General features: G+C 34.3%; 1 protein-coding gene across 11 annotated transcripts in view; it reads left to right on the top strand.

Moving 5' to 3' along the window:
- LOC123547151 (prominin-1-A-like) overlaps positions 1-15,546 on the top strand; it is a 41,964-nt gene that overhangs the window by 10,525 nt on the left and 15,893 nt on the right. For all 11 annotated transcript variants that reach the window (XR_008372435.1, XM_045334021.2, XM_045334023.2 and 8 more), the window contains 10 exons: positions 6,172-6,380; positions 7,265-7,385; positions 7,928-7,994; positions 9,415-9,510; positions 10,321-10,520; positions 12,008-12,082; positions 12,847-12,910; positions 13,391-13,467; positions 14,472-14,563; positions 15,036-15,188. Coding sequence is in view for 10 of the 11 variants with exons in the window: in XM_045334021.2 (XP_045189956.2) it covers positions 6,172-6,380; positions 7,265-7,385; positions 7,928-7,994; positions 9,415-9,510; positions 10,321-10,520; positions 12,008-12,082; positions 12,847-12,910; positions 13,391-13,467; positions 14,472-14,563; positions 15,036-15,188 (1,154 nt within the window). In the remaining variant the exon portion in view is untranslated. The remainder of the gene's footprint in view (positions 1-6,171; positions 6,381-7,264; positions 7,386-7,927; positions 7,995-9,414; positions 9,511-10,320; positions 10,521-12,007; positions 12,083-12,846; positions 12,911-13,390; positions 13,468-14,471; positions 14,564-15,035; positions 15,189-15,546) is intronic.

Below are 15,546 nucleotides of genomic sequence, written 5' to 3'. Positions count from 1 at the left end.
TACCCCGGGAAGACTCAAAATGCATATATCCATTGCACCTCTGGGTTTACCCCAGGAAGACTCAAATTCTTAGATTGTGAATGCATATTGAGAAAGATATCCGTTGACGTTTCTTTTTCCGCAAAGTCTCAAAAGTCTATAATTGTGATTGCGTATTGTTAGTTATTGTCTCTAATTTGAACATCACAAATGTTACAGAGCCATTTTCAGATAGTGAAGACTGTCATGCAAAGATAATTTACTCCAATCTATAAAACAGCCTACCGATCACCTGCCCTTTCTCTGCTTACTTTGCATTACCATTACAAGCTAGGAGCCAGTCAACCCTGCCTCGATGCAGGGGTAACAGTGTTCATCTTTTCAATGAGGAAGGTTTGAAAAATAACAGTATTTTATAATAGTGCAATACTGATCACTCTAAATGTTGTCACTTATTCTGATAAATTCAATGACAAATTCGCCCCTTTTTAAATAATTTTGAGTCTGCTACCACATTTATAGAGTATTTTAGTACATTTATAAGTTGCGTTGTAACGTTTGATTGCGGACCCTTGCGTGAGTGTTGAAGGAAGTTATTTTTAAATCTGTTGTTTCGTTTTTTCCTTACGGCATGAGAGGAAGTAAACTTTTCCTTTTTATGTTTGTGAATCAATAAGGAAAAACGATGCCGCCGTGACCGAGTTTCCGTGTTGTTAAGCATAAACTTTAAGCGAGCTGCGTGATTGCTTTCATTTATAATTCATGTTTTGTTCTTTTAAATAGCTTAAATGTTTAGAAGAAAGGCCAAACAATTTAAACTTCCGTTGTTTTATCATACTTTCGCAGAAAAAAAAATAGTGGATAGGAAATCAAAAGATGTCTAAAAAATTGATACTGTGTTTCGGCCTTTCTTATGTTGATGTTCCTATTATCTGTATTGGGAGGGGTGAGGGATGAGTTATGATCATTTAAAGGTTTCGCTTTGACAGTCAATTAGAGAACCAGGAATTTGAACTTGAGAGAAAACGATAGACACTAAACCGGGTTTTCTTAATTTAAACAAAATAAAATAAATGAATAAATAAATGATTACGTAAATACGTAAATAGATAAAAAAAAATAAATAAATAAATAAATAGACTAGCCACAGACTGATAATAAAGATATTTCTACATTCTCCTTTTTTTTTGTCTTAATTCCATTTCGTAGAGACAAAAACCAGTCTATTTTAGAGAACGATATGATATTGGACATAGGATATTAGACTGGCTCAGTTCACTACATTAAACCATAAAAATGTAAACAAAATATATCAAAGTCTATGAGCTAGTCTAATAAATAAACAAAGTCAGTTTACTGCTGGACCAAAAAAGATTAATCTGTTTCTATTTGATGGCATCTTTAACAATCGGGAATTTATGTCGAAGTATAGACCTATGTTTCATCTATTTTTCACAATAGACAAATTCAGATAATATTATATCATGCAGTCACCATAAAACAACGCTCACCGTATTAGATTCGAATTTGTCGTAGAATGCACAACGCGAATCGCTTATCTATAGTCCTGTTCAATAAGGGTTGTTATCTACCCTGATTTATTACTCCCCTTGTGAACTCTTCAGTGCTAAAAGATAAGATCAGCATACATTCAAAATATTGGGGAGCAAACATGATTAACCGAATTTGCATAAACAAATTGCTGATAACAATCTGTTGACAGATATTGAATATTTATCATGTTTATATAATAATTGATTAAAGTATAAACACGTGTCATCTGGTCTAATCTTGAATTATCAATTATGTGAGAAATTCTGTTACTTTGACAGTAATATTAAATAACTGAAATCATGAGTGTCCTGATATCCAAGTTTTATGCAAGATCTGAAACAAAATTCTAAGCCTTACTGATTTTGTTCGAAACAAAATTTCATTAACTACATGTATAGCTGATATTGAGAAAAGCCATTTTTAAAGAAGTTGAAATAAATGCCAAACATTGTTAAAAAGTGAAGCTAGTGAGGATTTCATCTTAAATATTTCAAAAGTATTACAGCTAGCTTAAAGAGCGGATACTTGATTGTTTCAGTTTAAAATTGAAATACATTTCACAGATTGGAACATCATACGTAATATTTCTACGAGACAGCATGTAAATTCTGGTGTCCACATGTGAATTAAATTTCACCTAAAATTATGAATAAATCGCTTTGAAAAAATGTAAAGTTATTAGAAATAATTAAAGGTACGAAAGTTTTCATATGTATATATAAAAAAAATATGTGTAAATATTTTGTTGATTCACTGAATAAATGCTTTAGATGTTTAATTTAAGAAATAGAGTATGTTTGTTATTAAAGATTTTTGAACAATGAAAAATATGCCCCTTCGCACACCCTGCTGGTTGCAGTTACATGTCATTAAAGAAATTGTTCAACAGAATTAAAGATTGTTAATCTGCAGGAAGACCTTTGTTCCCTAAAGTGAACCTGGTTAAAGCAATCAGTTTCCAGTGTTCAATTTCATGATAGTTTGAACCTCATTTAAACAGCCACGTTTATCACTTTGACCTAAAGACGTACTGTCCTTTTAAAAGTTACTTATTCGACTGTAGGTATATATTTTAAACCAGTCACTACCTTTGAACTTTGAACATCTAATAAGTTTAGAAAAGGATTTAGTCCTGCTCGCCAAAACATTTTAGACTGTAGCATTTTAAGTAGTAGGTAGCAGGAGGGGAAACAAAGTTTTATTCCATAATGAAATATTAATTTCAGCGATTGTTTTCCTTCTTTATATATGCCGCAGTTCTTCCCAATTTAGTCGGTACCGGACCTTTTCCAAAGTGACAAAAAATCGCTTAGTTAATTGATAGTCCTTTTCAGGCCATTTTTGACAGCTAACTGATCATGAGTTAACCCTCCAGTCATTATGCCATCTGAGTGATATTGAAATTACTCCCATTTGACGATTGTTGGGTTTTGTTTTAAAAAGTTAAAAACTATTTCAGGAATAATCTAAAATTCACGAAAAAGGTCAGCTATAGTTGTGAAAAAATATAAGGAAAATAATATGTGATATTGTGTTCGGCGAAATATTTAAACTATTTAAGGGACGGAACAGCTCTTCTTGATTAGTATGTAGGTAAGTTCCATTTTAGGACGAAGAAGCTGCGAAAATGATCTAACAAGAGGGCCATGATGGCCCTATATCGCTCACCTGTTATCATTGCACTTGAGGACAAGAAGGTTCTCAGAAAAAATATCTAAGTCCAAAGGACAGGAACAACAAAGGGAAGAAATTTAACCAAAAAGAAAAAAAAATCTTACAAGGTACAGATATGTCAAAATTCACCTAAAAATTAGAGGTACCATGTTGTACCACAGAAAAGTGGTCTCGGTTTTTCCCTACGGCCAATAATAAAAAAGTTACTAAAAATAAGCTATTTATAGTAATGTAAAAGGGAAGTAATTAAAAAAAAATATTGTAAGTGAACAAAAGAAGGATCTGCCAAATAAATCTGTTGACATAAATGAAATTTCAGATCAGTATCTTCATTAGTTACGGAGATATACCCATTTTAATTTGAAACAAAGGGAGGTAATTTGACATAAAATCAGTCCATAGTTATCTACCCTGATTGGCTCAGTCCAACTTATGACAATAATGAAATTTCAAATAAGTCCTATAAGGACTTAATGATATAAATCTATTTTGATTACAATCAGGGGAGGTAATCAGATATAAAATAACTCTGGAACCTACGATTGGATCTGATTTGTCATGGAATCCAAGATTTATTGTTGTTGAAGATATTTTGGAAGTTTGTATCAAATAAAACCATAAATGAAGTATCTATATGGCTGCAAAAGCCAAAATAGCACATTTTGGACCTTTAAGGGGCCATAACTCTGGAACCCATGATAGAATCTGACCAGTTCAAGAAAGGAACCAAGATCTTGTGGTAATACAAGTTGTGTACAAGTTTGGTTAAAATCAAATCATAAATGAAGCTGCAATTGTGCAGACAAGGTCAAAATAGCTAATTTTGGCCCTTTCAGGGGCCATAACTCTGGAACCCATTAAGGGATCTGGCCGGTTCAAAAAAGGAACCGAGATCTTATGGTGACACAAGTTTTGTGCAAGTTTGATTAAATTCAAATCATAAATGAAGCTGCTATTGTGCAGACAAGGTCAAAATAGCTAATTCTGGCCCTTTCAGGGGCCATAACTCTGGAACCCATAATGGAATTTAGCCAGTTGAAGAAGGGAATCAAGATCATATGGTGATACAAGTTGTGTGCAAGTTTGGTTAAAATCAAATCATAAATGAAGCTGCTATTGTGCAGACAAGGTCAAAATAGCTAATTTTGGCCCTTTCAGGGACCATAACTCTGGAACCCATATCGGAATCTTGCCAGTTCAAAAAAGGAAACAAGATCTTATGGTGATACAAGTTGTGTGCCAGTTTTGTAAAAATCAAGTTATAAATAAAGCTGCTATTGTGCAGACAAGGTCAAAATAGCTAATTTTGACCCTTTCAGGGGCCATAACTCTGGAACCCATAATGGGATCTGGCCAGTTCAAGAAAGGAAACCGAGATCTTATGATGATACAAGTTGTGTGCAAGTTTGGTTAAAATAAAATCATAAATGAAACCACTATCGTGCAGACAAGAAATTGTTGACGCACTGACGGACTGACGACGGACGACGGGTGAACACAAAAGCTCACCTTGTCACTATGTGACAGGTGAGCTAAAAATACAACCTACTTTATGACATTTAATTATTCACATAGAAATCTATAGTTCAAAAGTTAGACAGTTAAGTATTTAGTAACAAGCCACTGAAACATTGTTTACAGAAAGACATGATGAAATTTAACATTTACATGTTAGTGGTTGTTGACAAGTATTCAGTCTTTTTCAACTTTAATACAAAGATTTTCCCCGTAATACCCGCTCTGAAAACCACTCTTGAATCAAGTTTCAACTTTAATACAAAGATTTTCCCCGTAATACCCGCTCTGAAAACCACTCTTGAATGAATACTACTTTATAGAATGAAATTTAATTTTGGCAGCATTTCATTCCAAACGCAAATTAGATCCTTTCAACAGAATGCCCTTTCAAAGTCTATACAAAGAAGTCTTGGGCTCGGGCATTTTCTCTCAAAGAGGAGTACAAATTTAAAAAGTTCTAATTGACGTTGTTTGTAGCGTTGATCGTTCTCGATATGTATTTCACAAAGTGGCCTCGTACCTAATTTAACATGTTCTTTAGCACGTTTTATTAATTATGGCATATTTCCTGGCACATGTGTACCTCTATCTCTTCAATAGACCCTCTATTCACGCACTGAATGTTTGTCAAAGACAATCGATTCATCAATTCTTTCGTTCGTCGCCATTTTCTGATTTTATTTGCTCACCGGAAGTAGTTTTTATCAATAACGACAACTCACGCAAGGGAAGTAACAACCTTATTGAACAGGACTATAACAATGATTGAGGAGAGCAGTAAAAATCATTATGGAATTAAAATAGTGGAAATTGCTATTTGAACAGTTCCCACATTTTCTATCAGCTGAGTGTTTTCTTGCTTTCTATAAAATAATCGAAGCTCAAAACGAAATAAAGCAGCGTTAAGGCCCGTATAAAATCAGTTATGATGATATTATACTCATTTTATAAACATTGAATTTGTCAATATTAGAGGATAAATAAATGTAGATCTAATTCGCTTCATATAGATACAAGAAGACGGACAATGTGACTGTTTACGCTTCGTTCGTACCGTCTGTCTGGCCAAAAAAGTCATAATTCTGTCATCTCTGGTCTTTCATAATTAGCCCACCATCATCAGATGGTGGGCTATTCAAATCACTCTGCGTCCGTGGTCCGTCGTCCTTCCGTCCTTCCGTTAACAATTTCTCGTTATCGCATCTCCTCAGAAACTACTGGGGGGATTTTGACCAAACTTTGTCAGAATGATGTATTGGTACCCTAGTTATCATTGCATCTCATAAGAATAACTCATATTTTAAAGGTGAAATAAAACTGAGTATAATTGTATATATGTGCGATGTAATATACACAGAAATATGAATAATATGCGAATTTATCCCCAATGCTTTAAATACAAACCGTGCCTTAATCCTAATATTTGTTTTCTCCTTTGTTTTACAGTATATTTCATATTTCATCGGCTTTGGAATATGCGTCGCTGTCGGAGTGCTGTTTTTGCTCATTTTCCCTATTGTCGCCTGCTGTTTCTGCTGCTGTCGTTTGTGTGGGAATTGTGGCGGGAAAAGGCAACAGTTGCAGAAAAATGCTGACAGTGTCTGCAGAAAATACACATTCGCCGGCATTCTTTTCGTGTCAACCGTATTTGTAATGTAAGCTTCATTTTTATAACCTGTACCTTTAGTTTTAGAGTAACCATATGAATAATGCAGACTTGAGTGTTAGTTTATAGCGTCTTACACATGTACCTAAGGTAACGTATATAATTAAAACTACTTATACACATGAAGCGGAATAATCTTGCTTATTAATAAGCATAATGTTAACAATATACACTTATGATCTTAAGGTAATGGGCCCGTAAGGATTGTCGGTAATTTCCATGCAATTACACATCTTCCGTTTGCGATTTCGGCATCCTTCGGTCATAAGAGATTATTATTTTTCATAACAACCAGAGAATGCCGGAAAAGCATACACAGAATACGTAAACCAACGGAATTTGCCGAACGCCAATGAAGATAACTGAGCCGTGCCATGAGAAAACCAACATAGTGGCTTTGCGACCAGCATGAATCCAGACCAGCCTGCGCATCCGCGCAGTCTGGGCAGGATCCATGCTGTTCGCGGACAGTTTCTCAGTTGCAATAGGCATTGACAGCGAACAGCATTTACTGGTCGCAAAGCCACTATGTTGGTTTTCTCATGGCGCGGCTCAACTTCTTATTACATTTTTTTCAGTGAATTATCGAAATATAAGAGTGAAATATATCTGGTATTTTCACATTGAAAAATATCAAATACATTTTTCACTCGTAGCATAAATTTAGTCAAAACATTAAATAAAAAGAAAATGTGTTTGGTAAACATGTAAGACCAAAATATCTTTCACTCATGAACACCGTATCTTACATTTTCACTCCTAGCTATGACACTCGTGAATATATTGCATCGGGTGTTCAGTCGTGAAAGACATTTCAATCTTACTCTGAAACAAATAAATATCTATTTATTGTACACCCATTTCTTTATTCAGGGTCGGAACGATATGTATCTACATTAATAATGAAAACATGACGACCACGCTAAACAATATACCAGATACAGCAGAAGATAATCTCAATGACGTCAGAACATTTGTCAACAATACCGTCAATGTGAGTAGAATTTCATTTTCAGTGCCCGCCTTTCAACGCCGTCCGTAGACTGGCATCGGTCATTTATGTCCTTTAAAATAAATTTATCAATGTCAGTAATGACGAAAGAAATAAATTTTATTACAGATTACTTGGTCTCAATAGACTTTGTAATACGCCGTCCGATGCCACGCCGCTATATGTATCAGCGCACAGGTGTTTGAAGTTCAATGAACATAGTATATTATGTGGGTGGGATATGATAATGCATAGAACTTCAAGCGCCTGTGATCAACGTAAGACTATTGACGTTAAGTGATAAAAGTAACATTGCAGTTGAAGTAAAAAAAAATCTACAATTTTGGTTGTTAAATTTTCCATATAAGTTATATTTGTAAATAGAGTAAAAAACCAAATGAATGTGGTCCGTATAAATGTTGGTATCATATGAATTGAATATGAATACAAATGTTTAACTTGTTGTTTACTATAATTTTTTTTGTTAAAAGTTGACAAATAAAACTGTTTTGAACAGAAGTAAGCATACTGTTTCTTTTTTGCAGGAAGCAACACATATAGTGACAGAAAATTTCCAGTTTGTACAGACAGCTTTGTTTAGGGACCTTGATAGTAAGTAAAGTTTCAAATATTTAAAAAAAATGTCCGTCAGAAGCCCTTAACCTCACCTGAAGATAAAAGAAAAAAAACATGATAAATGTATTATTACAAAAGTTATTCCTTGTTTAGTTGGATCACGTAATAAATGCGTAATAAGGCACGAATCCTTCAATATTTGCATGGCTTCTACTCAATGTATATTGTTGTGGTTTATGACGGCTTTCCAACTTTAAATATCGAAAACCCCACCCACTCCCCACTTTTAACATAAGCTAGGCACTGGTATCAGTCTGGGTCAAATTACCGACTAACACAGCCGGATGGAAGCATGACCCGCATGAAAGGATCGACCCTAAAATGGCTTGAGCCAAATAACATAAGACTATTTACAATGCCGGTCGCCTCAATTCTACACAAGCTACATATAATTAAGCATTTAATTAAGCTAGGGTTTAATCAATTATTTCATTTACTAGAAATGAACACGGTAATTAAATGTCGACCAAACTGTCAACAGTAATTTCACAGCTGTTCATTGGAACTTTTTGAGTCGCATCTTTGTAACATTTTGAAATCTCAAAAGACTGTTGTTTTTAACATTTATGTACAAACTTGTTCAATTCACGATAACATGTTGCTTCTTTGACCTTTAAATTGATACTTGCCATTCACAATGCTGCGTAAATGCAAAGTTTTTGGCTGAAATTGCCACTGAATTGCAACTTATTTCAATGTATATGCGTACAGCAGGATAAAAATCATACTATTAAATATTACAAAAATGAGTCATCTTGATTTATAAAATAGTTTTATACATCCAATATATAGCTGTACGTGACAATGCATGCATGCCAACATTGTCTTCTATTTAGGCTAGCGTTTATACGCTTTTGTACGGTGCCCCTAAAGTGACATGTTACACACTTTTTTTCCACTTAGGTAATGTGAGGCTTTTTTTATTTCGTTTAAACGAAATGATTTCGTTTAAACGAAATAGTTATTTCGTTAAAACGAAATGATTTCGTTTTAACGAAATGACTATTTCGTTTAAACGAAATAACTAATTCGTTTAAACGAAATAATTAATTCGTTTAAACGAAATCATTTTATTTAAATAGTTAATTCGTTTAAACGAAATGATTTCGTTTAAACGAAATAGTTATTTCGTTAAAACGAAATGATTTCGTTTAAACGAAATAAAAAAAGTCTCACATTACCTAAGTGGAAATAAGTGCGTAACATGTCACTTTAGGGGCACCGTACTTTTGCATAAACCAAATGGTTTTAGTTGTGACATCAACTCTAAATTACATTTAAAAGTTTAATCTTTGCCTAACTAGATAATTGATTAATTATGTTTTTGTATTGAAGCGTTGTAATTGTCTAAGTCTATCAGTTGAAATCAATTATGTTATTCATTATGATATTGCAGATATTGCGTTCCTGGTTGGCCTGACACTGAAGACCGATATAGAGGACAATACAAATATCACCAACACTCTGACGTCCGCTTATTCTTTGGCAGACAGTAATGTCATTTTGAAATTCTATACTGTGTTTTTCTTAGATCTGAAATAGGCGTCATTAGATGACATTTTTGTAAAGTACAGTAGGTGTATTCTGCAGATATTGCAAAATACACTGATAAGGTCCTGAAGCAGCAGGATCTTTCACACGGTACCTGAAGGTAGGCCAACATAGTCAAATAATAGAAAAGAATGTTAATGCTACTAAGTCTTCATTTTCGCCCTGATCTACATGAAACATGTTTGAGCTAGAATGTTTTTCTTTAAGAAATCTAGATCTAGTTTGAAACTGAGCTGTCAAAAGGTAAGTGTGCAGATAAATACTTGGCCATCTTGGGTGTAAAACTAGGTCACCATGACATATTATAGGGATCTCTTTTTAACACTTGGATGTCACATTTTCTACCTGATCTATATAAAAGCAGCTGCTGCACATCGGAAAGTTTGTTCTAATGAAATCTAGGTCATGTTCAAAACAGAGTAATCTAGGGCCTTCATGGAACTTTAAACTGTTAAAAGTATGTTACATCAACCTGGTATTATTTATAATGTATAAATCAACAGACATGGCATTTTCATATGATGTTTCTTGTTCTTTTGAGCATTACGTTTATTTGTTACCATGGTTACAGGTGATATCTTATTATTATGAAATACATATTAGATCATAGACTTCATAAAAATTGTTATACTAGATAAATGATAAAATGTCAGATTACATACATACATACATACTTACATGCCATGCCATGTCATACCAACCATACCATACCATACCATACAAAAAAACTTTATGTTTTTATACGATTCAGGTTTAGACAATGCAGATGCAGCGCTGTCAGCGATTGAGTCGAACAAAACAGCTATGGAGACAGCGATCACTGACCTTCAAACTGCACTGACGAACGTCACTAACACCCTTAATACTGTATTTGCAAATTGTGGTGCAAGCTGTCCTGCCGGAGGAAGACCGGATTACAACGGAACTTCACCGGACATAGACACAAGTGCTGTAAGTGTTATAAAAACATATACTAGAAAACTTGAAGTTTATTGTTAAGACCTTCTCACGAAGCTAGATTGTTTAGAAATTTAGTTGTTCGAATAAGTTCAAATAATCGGCCTTTTAATCTGTTATTGAAGAAAATATTTTTTCTTTTACATACAAGTTTGATATGGTAAAATATTATATTTATTTGTATTTTTGCAGAACAGACATGGTGTAATCGTAATCAGTAATGGTAATCGATTGTAATCAAATACATTTTGTCAAATAATCGACTGTAATCAGTAATCAAAGTCCACTTCGATTGCAATGCAGAACTGCCAATAGCGGATCCCTTGAAAATAAAATGTGAATCTCTCTTAAACGTAGGAGAGTATACAATATTTAAGTATCCAGTTATTAGCAATTCTTAGACAAAAGAAGATGGATCTAATCTAATCTAATGAGTTTGAGTTCCATGAGTAAATAACTCTTGGAACCCATGTTTCTGACTTGGATTTTAGCATTAGAATTCTTCAAAGTAGGATAATTTTGAGCATTCCTCACAGTTTCTTAGATAAAACCACACAAATTTGGTACCATTTTGAAGAGTGAAACACTCACTTTCATAGGAATAATGTGATGCTGAATTTTTGTTTGACTTTGATGAAAAAAAAAGTGCCATCAAGCAGGGGCGGCCATTCAACCAATAGAGGATCACCAATTTCAGGGATAATCAAAAGGTTGTTTATTCTGCTTAAAAATACAAATCAATACTTGATTTGATGTTGTAATGGTTTGAACTTGCAATTTTAGATAAATGAATAAGGTTCTGTTGATCAGTATTTTGATTTTAGTTTTAAATATAGTTGGTGCTATTTATGCATAGAAATAGAACTGTGAAAACTGGCGCTATATCTTTTACCTAGTATCTCCTGTTTGAAATGTAAACGTACTGATTCTCATTATATTCTGCCTTGAAATGTTTATTTCTAATACCACAGTCATGTTTTGTCAGAAAAAAAAATCTATTCTTAAATGGATAGAAAATATGATAAACTAGGCGATCCCCTATTGGCAAAAGTGCCCGCCTATTGGTGAATCGGACAGGTTTAAATATTTCTCCATAACTTCAGACATAAAAAATCGATGCAAATTAATCAAACATTTATATGAATGCGAGCAATACTTCAAAGTGTTAGTAAGTTTAGATATCATGAAAATCTAAACATTCTTCACTACATGCTAAAAGTGTAGATAGTGATCCGCTATTGGCGAGTTATCTGTACTTGAAGCATATTGTTACGACATTAAGTACTTTTAACTTCCTTTGTTCTACCGTCAAACTTAAGTTCAAGAGGATCAGATCACAAACTAGACAATTACAAGGCACTGACATGTTGAACAGACAAAAACATGTGTCGGACGTGTAATATCAAAATATCTTTGAAGCACCGCAAGTATTATTCTACTATTTCGGAACATTTTATCTTCACGGATCAATTAAATTTCAGTTTCCAGATCTGAGCGACGCCCGAACAAGTATGGACGACGCAAAAGGAACTAATCTTACAGAGGAGATTGTTAATGTAAGTTAAGCTCAACGCTTCCAGTGGGTGACGATGTGATTTATAAGTATCTCTCACAAAGATAAGGAAATGTTTTATAAATGATTGTAATATTATTATCTTTTTTGTTTATGAACAAAAACATAATTGAGCCGCGCCATGAGAAAACCAACATAGTGGCTTTGCGACCAGCATCTGCGCCGTCTGGTCAGGATCCATGCTGTTTGCTTTCAAAGCCTATTGCAAATAGAGAAACCGTTAGCGACCAGCATGGATCCTGATGCGCAGGCTGGTCTGGATCCACGCTGGTCGCAAAGCCACTATGTTGGTTTTCTCATGGCGCGGCTCATATCTTTTTTTCATCTGTGTATGGAATTGAATACACGTATTAATAGTTTTCTATGTAACACTCATGAACAGACTCGATCAAGCCGAGTCTTACATTTGTATTTTACTAGGTTGTGTTCCATGTTTCCAAAGACTCTTCTTATAGATTTTATCATTCGTTAAACAGAAGAAAGGATCACGTCACGCAAGAATGTAATTAATAGGACCAAAGGGAGAGAATATCTCGCAAGGTTAATTTCAAGACAACTTTATCGTCTCAAAAAAGTGATATCCTTCAAGATTGCAACTGTAACGTGACGACACTAATTAATTGCATAAACTAAATATGCAGGAATTATATTAGTTAAGTAATTCATAAATGTGTATAAAGAAGCAAATGCCTATCAGAAAAGATGCGCGTTTTCAAAGTGTTAAGCATTATTCCTTATACATTGTAGGGAGAAGCAGAAGTTGATGATATACCAGACAGAGTAGCCCGTGATTCTAACACGACACGAGAAGGTTGGTATTCTTCACAACTTCACGACAATTTGCCCTTTCTTACGCATGTGCATTTTGCTTAGATAAGCTACAGCAAGTATTTTTGTCTGGCCGTTAGAATAATTTGTATAAAGATTTCACTTGGTCCAAACTTTACAACAGTGACCTAACGTGCTATTACACACTGTTGTACTTCTGAACATACAGGCATATACATTTCAATTTGCCTGAGCGACAACCCGTGTTAAACAGAAACCAGTCACCTAACATTCCAAATTGATTTTTGTTCTAATTTCAACTTGTCTTAAACAGCCTACTGTCTCAGGCAGTCAGACTGTGGCGCCCCCTTGGCTGCTTAAAGCAATATTGACAATACATGGCATACGACGAAACTTGATCAGTTTCAGTATATTGTCGCGGTCGTTTATTAACAGGATTTACACATTTTTTGCTGTATTTCTTCAAGAATTTTCAAAAGAATATTCAAAATACTTTTTGCAGATTTAAAGACGACTATATCAGATCTAAGTGACGATTTGGAGGATATTGTTGATCAAATCTCGGATGTTAATAATCGGGTAAGTTTTTGCATTTGTAACAATATGCATGGTTACTGGCGACATTACAGATCCGTTTTGTTTCAACGCCGTTTAGCAAAGCAGTATTTACGTTGCATACGGCGGTCTATCAAGGTAACAATACCAAGGTATCAACATGAACGGAACAAAGGTATTTCATAGATTGCATTTTATAAGCAGCTTACCTGTACTAACACAGTGATAAAAATAGAAGTTATACGTTCGCTTAAATTACATACAATGTATTTACTCTTTATTTGAGTCTTGCCAATGAAAAAGTCGAACATTCTAGATAAAAAAACTAAAGTAATAGAATTGTCATACTATACAATGATTGATAAGAGGCAGCCATATACATTTAATTATATAATTCTTAAAACACTAACAACGGAATAAATGTATTTCGCATGAAAATGCAAACGCCAGGTTTTAACCCTTATTATGCTGGACACGATTGATTCTACTTTTGCGACCAGAGCAGATCACGATCAGCTTGCACATCCGTGCTGTCTGATCATGATCTGCACTGTTCGCCATTCAGTCAGTATCTTTTTGGTATGCACCCATTTTAACAGATAATGGCACTGTCCAAACTGAAAAATTGACAAGTTCGTATAGAAATTTATCAGGGTAAGGGTTAAGATAAAAGACGTTTTAAGCATATTAGACGACATACAACATTCCTGCAAATAAAAAAATCTATTTGGAAGTAAAAGATCGTAATTAATTATTTTAGCTCGAATCATATTACTAATTATTAAAGTACTAACATAATACATGGTAACATTAAAAAATTGTGAATTATATATGTTTTATTGTTTGTCAGGTAGATGGGATATTTCTACATAGCACAGACTTGACTTTAGCATAAGGCATAAGTGTGATAACCTATTCAAAAGATAAAAATATTTTTACATTCCATTTGTGTTGTCATTTATCGGCTTGAGTCGGTTTACTTGAGTACTGACATAAGCTGAAACTGTATGTGTTTTACTGTTTATCAGATAAGCGGGGAGAATGCTACTATTGACCTTGATAAACTGATACTTGATATAAAGGACTACAAAGAGATGTTAGAGACATATGACAAATACAGGTATGGAAATAAGATGAGGCGTTATTTTGATTTATGGTAGTTTTATGTCTTCGTGTCATTGTTTTCCAGTAATGTTAAATCCGATTTAAACCTGATTTTTTTCACCAAAGCATTATGATATTCTTATAACAATCATGCAGCAGAGAAAGATAGGGCCATGGACTCAATTCTTTTGCTAGATTGATTTAAAATGTTTAGACCTCAAGAAAGTTTTCAATAAGGGAGTAGTTTGAAAATCGCTTTTTGATGATATTTTTTCGAACAAAAGAAGACTTCTATAATTTAGATTTTAATGAAACTGCTCACCCCCGCAGTCATATGGTTAGATGAAATGTACAAGTCAGTGCACTTGTTTTTTGAGATATCCGCAACTTATTACAGAAATCCGCTAATTTCAAGCTGGTTTTATGGTATTATCTAAAAGTTCATGTATTAATTTATGAAAATGTATATAATGCGTTTCATTTTTAAGGTGGTATGGCGGAGTAGGTCTGGCTTCTATATGCTTGCTGGTTATTGTATTCGCCATATTTGGACTGCTTTTCGGAATCTTTGGAACGAGTACAAGCACACCACCAGATCAGCGAGGGTGTATCTCAAACTGTGGTGGAATAATGCTTATGGTGTAAGTCTATTTTTATTATAATCTTAGGTGCCTCCGTGGCCGAGTGGTTAAGGTCGCAGACTTCAAATCATTAACCCCTCATTGATGTGAGTTCGAGTCTCACTCGGGACGTTGAATTCTTTATGTGAGGAAGCCATTCAGCTGACTTACGGAGGGTCGGTGGTCCTACCCAGGTGCCCGCTCGTGATGAAATAATGCACGGAGGGGCACCTGGGGTCTTCCTCCACCATCAAAGCTGGAAAGTCGCCATATGACCTATAATTGTGTCGGTGCGACGTTAAACGCAACAAAATAAAATAAAATATATACTTTTGGCTTTAACATGTTTAAAGAAATTTAAATAATTAGTGGTTCTCAT

The sequence above is a fragment of the Mercenaria mercenaria genome, chromosome 9 (genome assembly GCF_021730395.1).
Source record: "Mercenaria mercenaria strain notata chromosome 9, MADL_Memer_1, whole genome shotgun sequence".
NCBI classification, from domain to species: Eukaryota; Metazoa; Mollusca; class Bivalvia; order Venerida; family Veneridae; genus Mercenaria; species Mercenaria mercenaria.
This window is presented reverse-complemented; position numbering and strand designations above follow the sequence as displayed.